Source organism: Lactuca serriola, chromosome 4 (assembly GCF_051521515.1).
Source record: "Lactuca serriola cultivar US96UC23 chromosome 4, Lser_US96UC23_V15, whole genome shotgun sequence".
Lineage (NCBI taxonomy): Eukaryota > Viridiplantae > Streptophyta > Magnoliopsida > Asterales > Asteraceae > Lactuca > Lactuca serriola.
Window position 1 is genome coordinate 51,597,563 of NC_136411.1, and position 18,272 is coordinate 51,615,834.

The following is an 18,272-nucleotide window of genomic DNA, read 5'->3' on the forward strand; positions in this document are numbered from 1 at the left end:
AAATCAAAAACAATAACTCACCTTGACATTATTTCGAGCACCTGCTAGACCAAAATTGGTAGCAAGTTTTATCAATCTCCAATATTTTGTGTAGTTATGGTGTAGACAAAACAATAGTGATAAAAGCGGATATCCTTTTAGGTTATTCAAATAACTGACGGTGTAGACCGAACAATAATGAAAAACAACTAGTCGGTGGTTTAGCAGTGTTTTTAAAAAGGGAAAGAGATGTAGATGGTATTGTGGGGATCTTTAGAAAATGACAGAAAAAGAGATATTGAAAGAGGCTGATATTAGGGTTTATGTAAAGAAGAAAGTTGGGCGAAGGATTAGAGAGGTGGAGAACAACTAGCATCGACAGAGGAACAGTGCAGAGAGATGAAGAAGGCGGTTGAAGCTCCAATCGACCAAATATGTGAACACCGATTTATTCCGTCAGTCTCTCTCAAATTGTCAACTTGTAGAGTTAAAAACACAGAAAATTGAAAGGTGATTTATCAATTACCTTTAATGAAGGTGATTTATCAATTACCTTTGATAAAGGTGAACGATCAAAGTTAAACAATATCCCTCAGATTCCACAAATATGGTGGAGAACCTATCTTCCTCAAAAGTCGATTGCAATGCAAACTTTACCATAAGTTAATAATCAAAGTGAGAAACAGAGCTAAAGCTGATAATAAATAAGAAAAAAGACATGACCGTGAGACAACTTGAAAAACCCACCAGTGAGTGGGGGTGAATTTGAGTCGGTGGCGAAATGGTGGAGGGCACACTCTTGGGAGAAAGAAATTGGTGGAGTAAGAAATAAAAGAAGTTGATGACACCAATCGATTTTTGGTAAATACACGTGTTAAGTCCATGTGGCAGTAAATGGTGTAAAGGAAGTGATGAGTATGTAAACCTAAAGTGGTCAAATGTGAAAGGTATGAAAGTTTAGGCTATAAAACGAAAGGATTTTAAAAAATGGCCAGAAATGTCAAGATAAAAGAAAAACTAGGCAAAAAGGTGAACAACCAAAAGGTTACTGTTCCTAAAGGAACATAAGATATATATATATATATATATATATATATATATATATATATATATATATATATATATATATATTTCACTTATACATGTCATAAATCATAACTGCTATTCTTGAACACATGTATTTAACAAGCTAGGTTATCTTCATTCGACTTACTTTTATTTTCCTTCTGATACATATATCTATCTATGTATTATGTTTAAATAGTTTAACTTAAATCAATTTTGTTTACTTTAAATTCAAGCTACTACTATTCATAAATCTATATCTTCATAATTCATGGTCTTGTCAATTTTTATTTTGTTACTTTACTTGTAACATTTAATTACTACGAGGGAATCGAATAGTAAATGAAATAAAGTTATTTGCTTAAATTTTAACAATACTACCTCATGCAAGTGTTAAATGTTAACCCCACCTTGTTCAACAACTGTGTCGCTTTTTCAATCAACTATCACCAAATCTACCCGGTCCTACAAGTCTCCTACCCCAAAGCCAAACCCCACCCTACCACCCACAAACCTAAAGCCTCGATGACTCAGATGAAGAATTTGTATAGGAAAATCAACCCTATTCACCCCCTCCGCGTCACAAAGGAAAAGAACGGATGAAAAATAAAACAAAGATCATTCCTAAAGGGTGGACTACAAGAGAAGAGTTAGCGTTGACAGTTTGGAGGATTCACATATGGGAAATGCATAACCGATTGATCGTTTATATATATGCATTACTAAAAGATTTCGCAAAGAATTGGGTGTTAGATATGACTATGTAATAAACACCAACTAAATTCAATATTTCGAGAAATCTCGAAGAGTGTTTCGAAGATGAACGAGTTGTACAACAATGATCAGGGCATTTTTGTTTAATATAAAATGCTTTAATTTGTTAATCTTTATGTTTGATAACCCAATAATGACCCTACTTTGATATAATGTTGAACAAATGTGTAGGCAATAATAATTGAAGGAATTAGGCGACACCTGCAAGAAAAGCAAGCAAAAGGAAGCTAACAAATATGAGGGAGGAATTGCGCAAAGTTTTGAAGCTCTTCAATTTTTTGATCATATCTCAAGTTTGATCACTCTTCAATTTTTTGATCATATCTCAAGTTTCAAAGCTCCAATTGACGTTAGGAAAGATGATTCGGAAACCCTACATCTCGTTTTCTAGATAAACGACCCTCCTATTTGAAGGGGGATACTTTTCAGCTCTCAGTTTTCTTCATATGAACTCATAATTATTTAGAAATTTGGCTTATGTTTTCTGTGCAAGAATCATAAGTGTCCCATTGGGATTATCCAAAGCTGAATTTCTTGTAACCCAAACATAGGGTAGAAATATCAGTTCGGAAAGTGCTTACACGATCCATGGGGTATCCAGATCTCCACTATAAACCCTACCCAATTTCTAACATGAAGTAAGACAATTAGTTGGAATAACATACTATATGCCCAAAATTATCCATTGTATGTTAATCAACCTTAATAATGTCTACGTAATTAAATTGGAATTTAAGTGAAGAAAAATGTGTAAGTCCAACCATCTGAACAACCAAACCGGAAGTACCTTGATTTTTTCATTGATAGTAGTTCGTTTTACAATTTCTTGCAACACTTAGCTTTTATATTTTTTTATTAAATTTTAGCGTAAATCTATTTGTGACAATTTCAAGTATTTGTTCTTTCTTTTTTACTATTTTAACATCAGGTTTGACTAAAAACTTCTCGTAGATTCGAACCTTACTTACCGTACCAATCTAGTGGTTTTTGAGGTTATTTTTTTTATTAGTACAACGACATTGATCAAACAACCTAAAACCCAAAGGAGAAGCAGTCAACGTGACGAAGAAATTCTTCAAGTGGCGTTTCATTTCTATCGCGAGGAAATCAGAAAGACATTTTGTAATGTCCCAAAAATACTAAGTAAAGTTTTCATTTTTAATAAGGTAAAACCATTCATTCACTCATCAAAAGATAATCACGGTATAAATGTATTCTCAAAAACATCAGAGTAAAATCATAAAACAAATGGTATGGAATTCTCTAGTGGGTGCAATGTAATCAGGCTGGGACCTTCCCCTGGGAAGAAGTAGTATCAGAAACAAATAAACTTTAAAACGCAATGCAATCATGCTGAGACCTTCCCCAAAATACCACATACCATACATAACAATACAAAACCTGTGAATGCTTTGGTCCTCCCATAGTCTTACAATCATCCATTGTTGTAGTCCTCATGCAGTCTTATTTGCTATGGTCCTCCCATAGTCTTCCATACGGTTGCCATGGTCCTTCCATGGTCTTTTTTCCATGGTCCTCCCATGGTATTTCATACATCCACCATGGTCTTCTCTTGGTCTTCATAAAAATGCCATGGTCTTCCCATGGTCTTTCATGCAAAAGTCACAAAGACAATCTAGGATCCTACACAGTATATTGAGAAGACTCACCTCACAAACAAAGTTGACTAAGACCAAAACTCACAAGAAATCAAGGTTGGTACTACATACCATCTATCGATAACAAAAGGTTAAACCTCAGTCTACCATCTGAACCTATCAAATTGACCAAAAGTCAACGGTCAGCCACAACGTCATGGTAGCAACACGACAAAACAGTCGTAAATGAAACCCGCCACCGCGTCGTGACGAGATACTCACCGCATTGTAGAAACTGTCCAAAACAACTTAATGGATTAAGTCCTTAACTCTTAATCTCCAGAGTTCAAAATATGGTTTTGATCCATCTAATGGTCTTAACAGTTAATGTTTCCAACTTTATCCATTCTTATCTCTCAAATACATCCAAACTCTAAACTTAACTTCCAAGAGAACTAAAATACAAGATTGACCTCAAGAGAACACATGAAAACACACCTTTAATCAATTACTCAATCCGAGAAGTCATTTGGGTCACTCAAAGGTCAAAGATTTGCTCAACTCCAAGGACACCCGAGAAAAGGACTCAAAACACCCAAAATAAACGTAAACTTAGATTTAACAGCACAGATATCAAGGTATGAAATTTATACCTCAAGTGACTCAAAAATATAAAGTAAATGATGGACCTAAGCTGACCCTTTGCTTCCTTCCACCAAGATAGAGTTCCATCCTCCTCGGGCTTCACCAAAACAAGAGAATAAGCTCAAAAAATCAAGTATGGAGGCTAGGATTTAAGAGAGTAATGTTCTATAAGGATGAGGGATGCCAAATGAGGCAACCCTAGGAGTTAGAGCCTTTAAATAGGGCTCAAGGCCAATTTCTAGGGTTTTGAACCCTAGCCGCCACCGCGTTGTGGTGAGAGGCTTACCACAACGTGGTGTTTAATGAATTCCATACCGTGGTACACACTCTACCACGTCGTGGTGTCGGAGAAAACCCAAATTTACAAAATTTCAAAGCATAAAGACTTATACTTGAAATTTCGAATGTTACAACATTCAAGATTAATCACCATTGGAAAGTGTTATCTTCTAGTCTAAAATGGAAAGAATTCTAATCAATCTTCATAATTGGAGGAGAAGCAAGAAAAAGAACAAAAACGACATCAAGTGGATACACAACTTCTTCCTATGCTCATGTCGGGTTAGATTTGAATGACGATGACGAGCTCGAGTTAGAAGAAATTGTCCTACAGATGACGACGACCTCATGTGGGGTTATATAAAACGTCCAATCTATATTATTTTAATTTAATGGAACTGGTATGTTTGTCACTAAGAAATTTTAAGTTAGTCCAATTATATGTTAGGTGGTAGCAAGCTGTAATATTCCATAAACTATGTTATAGTTAAATAGAGGTCTTTTAGTGGTTTTAATTTACTATTTTTTGGTACTTAAGTATTTTTTTAGTGTCGTATTGTCGACCTCAACTCAAGAGAACCGGGGTAGTAGGAGGGAAAGTAAATTAAATTTATTTTTTTGTTTACTTTGTGGACCCAAATGGCCCTTCAAATTCTGGTTCTAACTTGGAAAAACTGAGAACTAAAGACTCGAAACCCGCAAAAAACTAAAACGGGTTTTTGGGAATAATGGAAACAAACAAAGACACCGATTTACATATAAGGTTCCAATTTCGGTTCTGGTTCGTTTTTGTCGCAATTTTTTTCCATCCTTATTATCAAGTGTGTATAACTAAGGATGAGCATTAGAACAGCTAGAACCGAAATCGAAACTGAACCGAAACCGGACCAAAACCGAATCGGATTTAGTAATAAGGTCCGGTTACCGGTTCTCCACATTTATAAAAATCGGTTCCGATTCTAAAAACGGTTCGGTTCTAAAAATCTGGAGTCAGACCAAATTTTGTCTTGCTTATTGAAATGCATATAACGCACTCTTATGAAGTTATAATTACTTGAATTTTTCTCAATATGTAATTTGATGTTTGTACTTCCCTTTAGACTGTAAAAATACATATTTTGGTAAGATATTGAGTCAACTATAGGCCCATAAGATTTCATATCAAAGTTGTGATTTTTCCGTTTCAACATTTTGTGTTTTTTAATCTGTCCGACTTTTTAAATACCCATAAGTCACTCATATGATGTAAGAGTTACTTGATTTTTTTCTAGCATTTAATTTGGGGTTTGTACTTCATTTTAGATTGTAGAAATACATATTTTGGTTAGCTACTAAATCAACTATAGGCCTCGAAAAACAACATATCAATGTTGTGATTTTTCCATTTAAGCATTTTGTTTTTTTGGAATCTATCCCGCTTTTAAAAATACGCATAACTCAGTCATATGAAGTCAGAATTACTTGATTTTTTTTCTAGAATGTAATTTGGTGTTTGTACTTCATTTAGACTATATAAATACATATTTTGGTTAGATATTGAATCAACTATAGGCCTCCGAAAACAACATATTAATGTTGTGATTTTTCCGTTTCAACATTTTTTTTATAAATCTGTCCGACTTTTTAAAATACACATAACTCATTCATATGAAGTTAGAATTACTTGATTTTTTTGTAGCATATAATTTGGTATTTGTACTTCAATTTAGACCGTAGAAAAAAAAAATTTTGTTAGATATTGAATCAACTATAGGTCTCGGAAAACAACATATCAATGCTGTGATTTTTCCGTTTCGACATTTTGTTTTTTTTAATATGTCCCACTTTTTAAAATACGCATAACTCACACATATGAAGTCAGAATTACTTGATTTTTTTTCCAACATGAAATTTAGTGTTTATACATCATCTTAGAGTGTACAAAGTCATATTTTTGTTAAGTATTGGATCATATACATGCCTCGGAAGACAACATATCATCTATAACATATCAACTGGTTCTAGTTTGAAAAATTTCAAACCAAAAAGTCGGGACCGGAACCAGAACCGGCATAACACCGGTGGTCAAATTCCTGGTTCCTAGTTCCTATAATATATCAAATCCGGTTATGGTTCCGAACCGGTCGATTCTAAAGCTCATTGCTATGTATAACTTTGGTTTTTATTTTTAAAGAAAAAATGCAAATTTTTTCTTTCTTTTAGTTTTTAAATAAAAAGAAAGTCTAATTTGGAACCAAATAAGTTAAAAAAAAACAAGCTCATCAACTACCAATAATTAAAGGGAAAATACCAGATATAGTCATAAAATGAGGGGTAAATTCAAAATTTAGACATGAAAAACGAAAATTCCGGATATAGACATGTGTTCCACGGAGGACCCTCTGCGGACCTCCGTGGAACCATGAATTCTCCGCGGAAGGTTAAATTATTTTGTATTTTCTTAATGTAATGTTTGTCCGCATAGATATCTCTGCGGAGACATTAAGTCTTCCGCGGAGGGATTGGTTTGATGTTGATTAAAGCCTCCGCAGAGGAGGTGACACAGTCCTCCACGGAGGCCTTAAAGTCTCCATGGAATGGGTGGTTGCAAGGCTTTAGCGACGATTTTTTGTGATATAAACGGTTTATTTCATTTTTTAGATCCATTTGCAATATTAGATCGGTTTTAGTGTTAGAAATTTGTTTTCAAAGAAAATACGAGTTTTATTATTTTATGTACGGGGGGTTTTTGGCAGATCAGTAATGGGATTAACACCTACGTTAGACCAAAGTCGTCCAACTTAGGTTTACTGCTTCCGCCAAATTTCGACCGTCGAATTTTGTTTGATTTGGTCAAAAGTAAAGCTATTGCGTTCAATAATAATATATCATTGTCATTTCATCACCCGGTTCATGAGTATGTTATGAATATTGTAGACGAAGCAGATGTTCATCAACTCAAAAATGTAATTTCAGAAACGAAGGAGATTGTGCATTTGTATTTGGAGGTGTTTGAGGGAATGGTCGAACAGACAGAAGATGTTGACAAGATTGTACCATAAAATGTTGAAAACATTGTATCTGATAATGTTGAAGAGTGTCCACAAGAAGACACTGTGGCAGTGAATACAATGGAGGAAGAAAATTTATATGAGTTTGGAAGACTGCGTGACAAAACTTTGTCAGACGATGAAGAGTCAAATCAAGGCTAGTCAGAAGATGAGTTCACACACGGAAAAAAGCTTCAGACATCTTTTACGGTATGCCTCCCATACCTGATTGTCCCGATCTTATTGTTGAACCTGGACCATTTCACAGTGTAGGTCCAAATGATGATATGTTTGTTCGTCAAACTTATGATAACAAACAACAACTAATATTTGCTTTGAGTCGTAAAGCAACCAGAGGAAAGTTTTTGTTTAAGACAAAACATTCTAAGAAATAACCGTTATGAGGTATATTGTGAAATTGAGAGCTGTACTTGGCATTTAAATGCAAAACGCATTGATCCCACTGATGAATTTGAAATCAGGACTTTCAACAACGTGCACACATGTTCGTCATTCCAGATACACCCAAATTATAAGCATGAAAATAAAAAAGTCATGGGGTACTATATTTCATGAGATTATGGGAAAAACTCATTCCAAGGTTTGGAGGCCTAATGAAACATCAAGGGATTTGAATGATTTGTTGGAAATCAATGTAAATACAAACAAGCTTGGCGTGCAAAACAGTATGCTATGGAACTGTTGTTGGGATCCTCTGAAGAATGTTTTTTCAAACTTCCTATTTATTTTCACAATTTGAAGAGGCATAATCCCGATACAGTGGCCTATATACAAACAGATTCAGAAGATTGTTTCGAGTGTTGTTTTTATGCAATTGGGAGCACAGGAAATACAGAAAACTTGTTTTTTAATATATAATTAATTGTAAAAAAATTTATAGTGTTTATGTGTTCCATTTTCATATATTGCAAATACGAGCGTTCAAACGTTTTTGTCGTAAAGTTATAATTATGGATGGTGCCCATTTTGAATGGTGATTTTAAGGGAACCATATTGCATGCATTCGTTATGGATGGGAACAACCAGATAGTACCCCTTGCGCTTGGAATATGCAAAAAAGAGAGTGGTCTTACTTGGACAGGGTTTCTTGAAAAGTTGTATGAATGTATTGGTGATTGTCAAGATTTGACGTTTGTAACTGATAGGGCCGATGCAATTCGGGTTAGTATTGAAAATGTTTTCCCACATGCTCATCATGGCGTATGTGCTTTTCATCTACTAGGAAACATAGTACATAGGTTTGGTAAAAATGATAAAACAAAACTATTGTTTTGGAGGCTTGTGAGAGCTTACAAAAGAAATATTTTTGAAGATTTGTGGTATAGATTTAGTACTACTAGGCCGCAAGTAGCGGCGTATCTAAGTGAAATTCCACGTGCTAAATGGACTAGAGCATATTCCTCGTCGAAACGGTACGTTTACATGACCTCGAATAGTGCAGAGTCCATGAATGCTTTATTTGTAGAGGCAAGGAAGATGCCTATAGTACCCCTTCTTGAGTTCTTCTATCGTCTTTCACAGGAATGGTGTAACAACCGTCACATCGATGGAGGTATGAATTTAATTTGGACTTTAATTATGTCGAATAATAAGTTCATTATATATATGTTCTTTACAGGGCAACGTTCAATAGTACTAACGGAGTAGGATGAAAAAGTAGTTAGAAAAATGAAGAGCGTACGACAGGATGGTCCGTTTCTGGTGTTTCAGATGCAATATATCAAGTGCATGATTTCAAACATGGTGGCATAGTTGGTCTGAGGCAAGAAACTTGTACATGCAAATATTGGGAAGGAACTGGGTTGCCTTGTGGTCATGTCATAATGGTCTTAAAGCACTTGAAAAAAACTAACTTTGGACATCTGACTATAAATGCTTACAAAATGGAAACGTACCAAAGTACGTATCAGGAGGCGGTTTACCCCCTTCCTGAACCGTGTGATTGGGAGATTCCTGCTGAGATGGTGATTGTTAAACCCTCGATAATAGATACACGTCAAGCTGGTAGACCAAAAAACAGAAATTGTATCCCATCACAAGGTGATGAACCTATAGTAAGAAGGTGTAGTAGATGTGATAGTACAACACATAATGCAGCGACTTGTACGACACTGGTCCCAATGAAGCAAAATAAGGCTAGAAAAAGTAAATCAACATTAGGTAGTAACACAAAAAGGAAAGGGAAAGGGACGCAAGGGACACAAGGGACTCACGAGACGCTAGAGACGGACGGGACACAAGAGACGCGCAGGACGCAAAGAGAAGACTATAGTTCAACGTTTGATTTGAATGATTGATGTTGTATTTATAATTAATTATGTCATGTATTGGAAGACGTTGATTGTGTACTTTGAAATGGTGTTGTTAGTTTAAAGATTATGGGTAATATTATGGTCATATTAGTGCATCATTACTAGTAGAATAATAACTAAAACTCGACGATAATACATAGAACAAAACAAGAACACATAATAAACGTACAACAACAGTAATTAACTTAAGGGAATTGCAATGTATAATTTTCTTTCTCCATTGTTATATAGTCGTCCCTAATTCTTATTTTATCTTCAAAACGGTCCTTTTCCCGCCCAAGATCTATCATTTCTGCATCCTTCTCAGCAAGCCATTTTTTAGTCAGTTTGATAGTCTTCTTAGTCTTTTATTTTTTTATCTTTTCCTCATGGTCTTTCATCTTTTTTAGCAATCTGCATCCTTTCCTCAACCTCTTTGCACTCTGCCGCAATGAGGTCACGACGTTCAGTGAGAGCCCAAGATGTCTCTTTATCTTTTTTTTGTTCTTCAACCCATTGTAATTGTTGGAAAGTATCATCAGACATATACGACTCTCTTATGTTTGGTGATGGGGTAAGAAAAAGGTTGATTGGATCACAATAGAAACAATCAACTTCGTTGCACGAGAAAATATACAAATTTGAAGATGAACTCATATTAAATTTTAAAATAATTTCTAACTCTTTACCAAAAATTCAACTCCGTGGTCATGACAATATATAGAGGGACCATATATAGACCCTTCAACTCCGCAGATAGGTGCTTGTCAGTCCGCAGAGCTGTTTTCCAATCCGCATAGTTGTGTGTTAAGTCGTTGTCATCCTTACATTACAATTTTGGGAATACAATTATTTATTAAAAAGTAAACATTATTTATTAAAAACTAAACAACGCCAACAGACCAAAAGTAAGGTTAACATAGAACTGAATACAAACTAATATTCGTTGTCATTCGTACATTTCAGTTCAACTCAATTGTTGTGGAGGTAAGACGAGAACACTTTCAACTGGTATTTCCCAATGCCTAACGGTTGGAATAGGATTGACCGTCTCAGTTTGAAAACCATTTCAATACACCGCGGTAGTTAACTTTAAATTTACCATTTGCTGGATTTCTACAATTTCAAGCCTTTGTAGTGAAGCTATAGCATGCTCACAAGGTATACCACATTTTTGCCATTTACCACAACTACAAATACCACAGTCTAATTGCACAGTTTCGGTGGTTGAATACTTACGCACTTCATATGTGTCACCAACAATATGCCTAATACTATAACCATCGAAGTGGATAAATCTTTTATGAAGCACCTTTAGTGCATAAGGGGTTAGAATACCATGAAAATCCCCTGCCAAATGAACTGAATAATAAAACAAAAATTATGATGTCATAATGTATAATAAAATATCATTTGAACATTTGAGTGATGTCATAACTTATAATTACCTCCGAATGCAGCACGTTGAACATGCTTGCATCGAGTCGTGGACCATTCAATGATTGTTGTTATTGGAAACTCATGGTTGTTTGTTTTTATCCAATTGACAACATTGGGAATGTTAATGGATTTAACATTGAAACGTACTTTAGGGAAAAAAGCCCGTACCCATTTTGCAATGAGAATATTGTCAAGCCAATCAAGATCATTCCCATTGACCTCATGTCGTAAGTTGTTAAAACATGCATAAAAATCAGACGTATTATACACTTTAAAAGTCTTCGAGAACAATTTCTCTACAACTGTATTGCTTCCGGTGGAAGCGCGTATTTTCTCAGCTATATGTTTACAACAATAGCCATGATATGAATCAGGGTAGACTCTTTGAACTGCAAAGTCTATGGAATTAGACATATGGCTTATGAAACCAACTTCCGTATTGTCACCTAAACATTCTTTAAGCCTCCTCATGAACCATAACCATGAATTGTCACAGTTTATGGTTCCCAAAAAATGCTATGAGAAGGGGTTCATGATTTCCATCTAAAGCAACTGCAATGTACATGGATCTTACGTACGTCCCAATTAGAGGTACTTGACCAACGAATATGATTGATATCATAGACGTGAGAAACGTATGAATTTGCAAGTGAAGATTTGAATATTAGCCATATAACAACTTCAAATAAGTAAATATTTACTATAAGGGATTACATACCACGCATCCCAATGCCACAAAACAAAATTTGAAACGATTGTTCTGATCTTTCGTAATGTACGTGAAGGTGTTAGGATTGGTTCTTTGCAGATTATGGAAAAAACTTGGTAGGTTGGAGAAGCTTTTTCTTAATACCTGATTGACTGAACTCATTTTCACAACTTTCGACACCTTGTAAAAATGAAAATGCGTGTCCAATTTAAAAGGAATTAGTATACATTATTCCGCATAACTGACTTGTCAGTCCGCGTAAATGACTTGTCAATACGCGTAACTGATTTATCAGTCCGCGTAACTTATGTTTTTATATATAGTAAACCTTGTCAGTCCGCAATACTCACTTGACAGTCCGCATAACTGACTTGTCAGTCCGCATAACTGACTTGATAGTCCGCGATACTGACTTCTCAGTCCGCATATCTGACTTGACAGTCCGCATAACTGACTTGTCAGTCCGCATAACCTATCTTTATATATATATATATATATATATATATATATATATATATATATATATATATATATATATATATATATTAAACCTTCTATCTATATGAAATTCACATATTTAATTGACAATAGGGATCATTTCACAAAATGGCGTTCAATATACCAACTTCTTCGAATGCAGCAAATCCATCCAATGGGCCAACTCCAAAAAATGGTCCATCTCCATGGACGACATCAGAGGTGTTGGTCCTAACACGATGTTGGATTACCGTTTACGAGGGTATACCAATAATGGCTCCCCTTAATTGCCTTGTTGGTGATGAATGGTCCCACCTAATAACTTTGTTTAACTATTAGGTGGGACAAGGACAACAACGGCTAAAACCCGAAATTGTTAGTAAATGGATGGATTTAAAGACTAAAGTAACATGGTTTAATCGATGCTACAACTATGAGAAAAAGCGAAGCTCTGATGCAAACGATGAACTTCTTGAACATGTGAACGGATATTACCTGTGCGAGTTTGATGGAACCTATTTTGAGTATACGGACGTTTGGAATCTGGTTAAAAATAAACCTTTTTTCACGTAGACGACTGTTTTCATATTTCTAATGTTTTATGTAATGTTTGTTAGTCGTAATGTTTACATTTATGGTATTTGTAATGTTTTTATGTCATTTGTAATGTTTATTTTGTTTGAATGTATAACAAAAAAAACACATATTTGTATTAAACAAAATTACTTAAAACAAGTATTTCATATTAATATATATAAAAAGTTTTCAAAATCAAGTTATATAGTATCCCAAATAATATTTGTCATCCTATTTCTATAGATAAATCCTGCATCTCTACGTGGCTTATCAATCTTCACTGGTACCCCCGAAACAACCATTTCCATAAACATGCATACGAATACTCCACAATCCACTCTATCAAGAGTATATTCATGTTGTGGCACATCTACAATATCAATAAACTCCATTGTTGCTTTGTCTTTGTGTCCAACGGGGAAATCATTCCAGTACTCAATGACATCTAACTCTGAGATAATACTATCTCCAAAACTTTTGAATTCTCCACCAGTAAGGTACTTTGAGAAGAAATTCATGGATCGTGTTGAATCATAAATATCTACTTTCCATGTATCTAAATGTAGCACTGCCACAAACCAATGGGTAGCAACAACATTTATGGGGAGTAAAACCTGCAAACAATAAATACATTAAATAGTCGTAAATTGAGTAATATTTAATATATACATAAATCATTATTAAACATAACTAAACATATCCATATCCTTCCGTTTAGGACAGCCTCCAACACCACTTGCTACATGCTTAAAACAAAATGATTTTTTTAGTTGAAAACTGATTCTTGAGGATATATCGTCCACCTTGCGTTCACCGGCCGTCTTTCCATGAGCAGGGCAATCAATATCGCAATATGCTGTACATTTTAAGATAAAAATGTTACAATTATTTATATAAATTATCGTCTAAAAAGTAGTTAAAATTTAAATTTAACGAATGTTACCGAAGAAAGTAACCACCCAGAGTCAGTAACTGCAAGTAACATCGACCAAAACTCCACATCCAGTAGGAGTATATGCAGCCTATGTTTGGTGTTGAGGTTGGAAGAGATCATACTCCATTCTTTCAAAAAACTCAGCGTACTAGCAGCATGAACACTGTCCAACAAGAGCTGATTTGAAACATCATTATTCTCTTCATTCACAATGTCTTCATTTGTTTTTTCAGGACTCTCCACTGCTTTTTTCCTTGTTTTGATGATTTTCTTCACTTTGGTGTGGATTGCATCTAAAAAAATAAAATTAACATGTTAAATAATTATCAATAATGTTATATTTTATAAATATACCAAATTTAAAATAAGAGTTTTGTACCACTATGAACGAAGTCTGCTGAAACCAAGGAACACCCCTCTTTCGTTGTGGCCAACCAATAGGAGTCATTATTTTTGTGTGATGTTCACCCACGTCCAGTGACGGCTCAACATGCGTAGGTGTATGCCCAACTTCCCCATCCAAACATGACTACCTAAATCATCATAGTTCAACTGTGTACCATGGTAATATGTTTCTTCCTCCTCTTCATTTATCATATCCTCCTCCTCCTCGTCTCCAAACCCTGTGTCTGGCTCATCTTTTTTTATTTAATACACGATCTACTTTAGAAGATAAGCCAACCACAACGCCTAGTAGACACTTCACTAATACCTTTATGCTCATCTTCTTCTTCTTTACCAACCTTGTTGATGTGTTGGTTGACATATAAGTTCTTTCTATATCAACATGTTGCGAGTAAGAAGCATTTGTGCTAGATTCAGTCGAAGATGTTTTCGACTTGTACTTCTTTCTTCGAGGAGGCGAGGCAACAACATGTGGACTATTTCGGACCGGACTATGTTGCGGTTGGGGAGACTCTGGACTATTTCGGACTAGAGTATGTTGCCGTGGGGGGAACTCTTCATGGTTAAGAGTCCAGTTCACGTAGCAAACATAAAACGGCAACATCAATTCCGTCGGGGAAGCCTCGACAGAAATAGGTTGGTTGTTAGGCTGCAAAAATCAGATTGTTAGTTTAACATGAAAAACATTGGAATTTGTAAATATATATAATTCTTAATATTAAAAGCATACCAAAGACATGGTGATTATTCGACAACATTGAACCCAAGTTAACGATGTTTTACTTCTCCACGACCTCATCCGTGACAATTCTATCGGCATGTGTATATAAAACTGGGTTGCCTCGGGGAACGTCTCCAAAATCCATATCTATGTAAAAAAATGTAAGCTTAAACGGAACTATGATAACTATTTAAATGCATTAGAAACTAATTTTAAACGGAAGCATAAAACCGGGAACAATATACTTGTGTACTTTCTTGGATTCGGGATTGGCCTGCTTGAATAGTCTAAATTCTTCTATTTTCTTAAACATTCCACGTATAAACCGCAAAGTATAGGTCCATAAATATGTACCCCATGCAAACCTGCAGTTTTCAATTTATTTTTTATAATTACTATTATTGTATATATACACAATCTTTAAATGTAATACTTGTTCCAATCATCTATATTATCAGCAAGCTTATATACTGCCGCGGGAATGCTCGTTTTAACGTCCCTTCCGTAGAGACCTTTCAACATAAAAACAAGTTGGATAAGCATTACAACATCTTCATCCTGAAGTGACAAATAATCCGGACACATAATGTAGTCTTCTAAATCTTTCAGCCGCAAACGTGCATCAGATGTGTCTGGGAACAACTGAGCATGAAGATTTGAATTTGACTGACCTTTTTCGTCATAGAGTAAATCCACATAAGGACCAACTTTTAAACCACAAATGAGAATATATTCTGTTTCACCAAAATCCAATTGCATCCTCTGTATGTCAAAAAGAAACATCTTCATTTCAAATACTTGTTGACACATTACTTCGTGCAGCATCATCAAATGCACAAGTACGGGATCACCATGTGGGATATACATTCCTAAGAATATTCCAAACGGCGAAGCTTCAAATAATAGTCGTTGTGATTGTGTTAGGTGCAGAAAATAGTCTTTAATAATAGTACCCACCACGTATTTTAAATCCGCTTTTTGATTGAGATCATCGTGCTACAAAACATAACATTTAATTTTATATAAAACGTTAGCAATTGAAAATAAATAACAACATACTTTTATATATAACTAAATACCTCAGGAGGTCATTCCGCAGAGGCTGGAGGTCATTCCGCGGAGCACCCTCTGCGGAATAACCTCTAGCCTCCGCGGAGACCCAATTTTGGTGACTTAGATCATTCTGCGAAGGGAATACATCACTCCGTGGAGATTGCTCTGCGGAATGACGTATATCTTCGCCGAATGGACCTTCCCCAAAATATATATATATATATATATATATATATATATATATATATATATATATATATATATTTCCAAGTAATCAATTGGGTTTTCGTAACAACTGAATCATATACGACATTAATCAAAAGAGGGAAATGTGATAAATGCCTAGGAGCCGAATCCATCGGCTAAAGTATCGGGGAAATTGCCTTCCATCGATGCCGGATTTTATGTCGAATATACTTTAATCACCGGCAAATGACGTCGTCTGATGTCGTTGTCGCTGGATTTGAAGTTGTCGCCAGAATCCTCGAGAACTCACAGTCGGCGCGGAGGAAAGTTTTGGCCAAAGCAGAATCGGGGACCAGTGGGGGGACAAAGAGGATGATTGTTTTTTGTCAACAAAAATGAGGGTGAAATTACAAAACTACCCCTCTCCGGGGAGAATTCATGGTTTCGCGGAGGTCCGCGGAGGGTCCTCCGCGGGACGCATGTCTATATCCGGAAATTTAATTTTTCATGTCTATATTTTTGAATTTATCCCCCACTTTATGCTTATTATTGGTATTTTCATTAAACAGGCTAAAAAATACAAAAAATTTAAATTTCTCATGACCATAAAAACAGTACATAATAAATATTGATTAAAATACAATGACATATTACTATATATGTTGTCCTAATGAATCCATCTTGATGCTTGGAAACCCTCTATGCCTATGGTGTTCTGCATTATATATACATATGGTGTTAGTATATATATATATATATATATATATATAAGAGTTATATGGAAAATGAATTATTAGGGCAACACATATTTGAACCAATAAAAACATGACAACACATCACTTCCACAATAACTTCCACAATACATTACTTGTGAAGAAAGAAATGGACACGTGTCATTTGATTATTGGTTCCGGTAGATGTTGCCCTAGTTATTTGTTTTCCATAGAACTCATTCCTATATATATATATATATATATATATATATATATATATATATATATATATATATATATATATATATATATATATATATATATATATATATAAATGCATGTAAGTTAAGCAGTTTTAATCTCATACGTTTAGTACTAGTTTCAAAAACTTTTAAGTTATTTAAAGATATCACCCATATGCATTATTAGCTTCAAATTAAGTCTAACGTTTAAGTTATTTAACTTGAAAGATTAATTAGTGTAGATTGAGATATATAAATATTATTTTACCCAATATATATTATATACATATATGTATGAAGGATTAATTAGTATAGTCGGAGATATATAAGCTCACAGGGGATGAATAGAAAATTACTTTGAGCAGTCGGCAGTTGGTCCAACATCGGGGATTCCTAGTCCTTTCGATTTGTCAATGTGACACTGCTCTCTGATATTAAGGAATCGCCTTCGGTCGTGATTCTCCAAGAGCGTCTTTAAACAATTACATATAGCCACACGATCTTCCTTGGTTTTTCCTCTCTTGTGTAGATTCTCGTGTCCACTACAACATGTTTTCAATGGCTTTGGATCCTTATTGTCAAGGAAGCCCAAGCATGGTGAAAATGCGAGACCCACCGCTGGGCCTGAACACTGGCTTGCAACCATTATCCTACTCGGTAGACTCATTAGTGTTAGTAAACAAATTGTAACAATCAATACTATACCAAGGGAACCCATTCTTCCAAACTAGTTTGAAAATAGTCCTTATATAGAGACTGAATTAATTAATTACAACCCTTAATAAATCATGAGTTTGGCATTTACTATTAATAAAATATTGTATTTAGTTTGAACCCTTCAAACGTCTTTTTAAATTTCATACGGAAAGCTAACCATATATTACCTAACTTTTAGATGGAAAACGAAGAAGTACTTGAGCTAATTATTTGAGATCAATGTTGTTTGGATTTTTAATTTTGTTAATTATCACTAAAATCAATGTGTTCTAATTTAATAGGTAATCATTTGTGATAATAAAATTGGTTTCAGATGTAATTTAAACATATCATAGATAATATAGGCCAATTGTGAAAAAGTGTTATATACTTTTGTTGGAAAATAATGGTGATCGTGAAATTAATCATAAAAATTGAG

The 18,272-nt window shown here is 34.8% G+C and overlaps 1 protein-coding gene across 1 annotated transcript; it reads right to left on the reverse strand.

Annotated features, from left to right (window-relative positions):
* Positions 1–10,750: 10,750 nt before the first annotated feature.
* LOC145098362 (uncharacterized) lies at positions 10,751–11,592 on the reverse strand. The gene is made up of 2 exons (XM_079035997.1): positions 11,130–11,592; positions 10,751–11,043 (listed from the first exon to the last, which is right to left on the reverse strand). Exons 1-2 carry the CDS (start codon positions 11,590–11,592, stop codon positions 10,751–10,753), a joined length of 756 nt encoding a protein of 251 aa, XP_078892123.1.
* Positions 11,593–18,272: the final 6,680 nt, after the last annotated feature.

What these genes read in the sequence shown, in the direction of transcription:
- LOC145098362 (XM_079035997.1), bottom strand. Translation starts at nt 11,592, where the DNA reads ATGAGGAGGCTTAAAGAATGTTTAGGTGACAATACGGAAGTTGGTTTC. An exon ending in TCAACGTGCTGCATTCGGAG is followed by an intron (nt 11,044 to 11,129) that starts GTAATTATAAGT and finishes TTTATTATTCAG; the next exon opens with TTCATTTGGCAGGGGATTTT.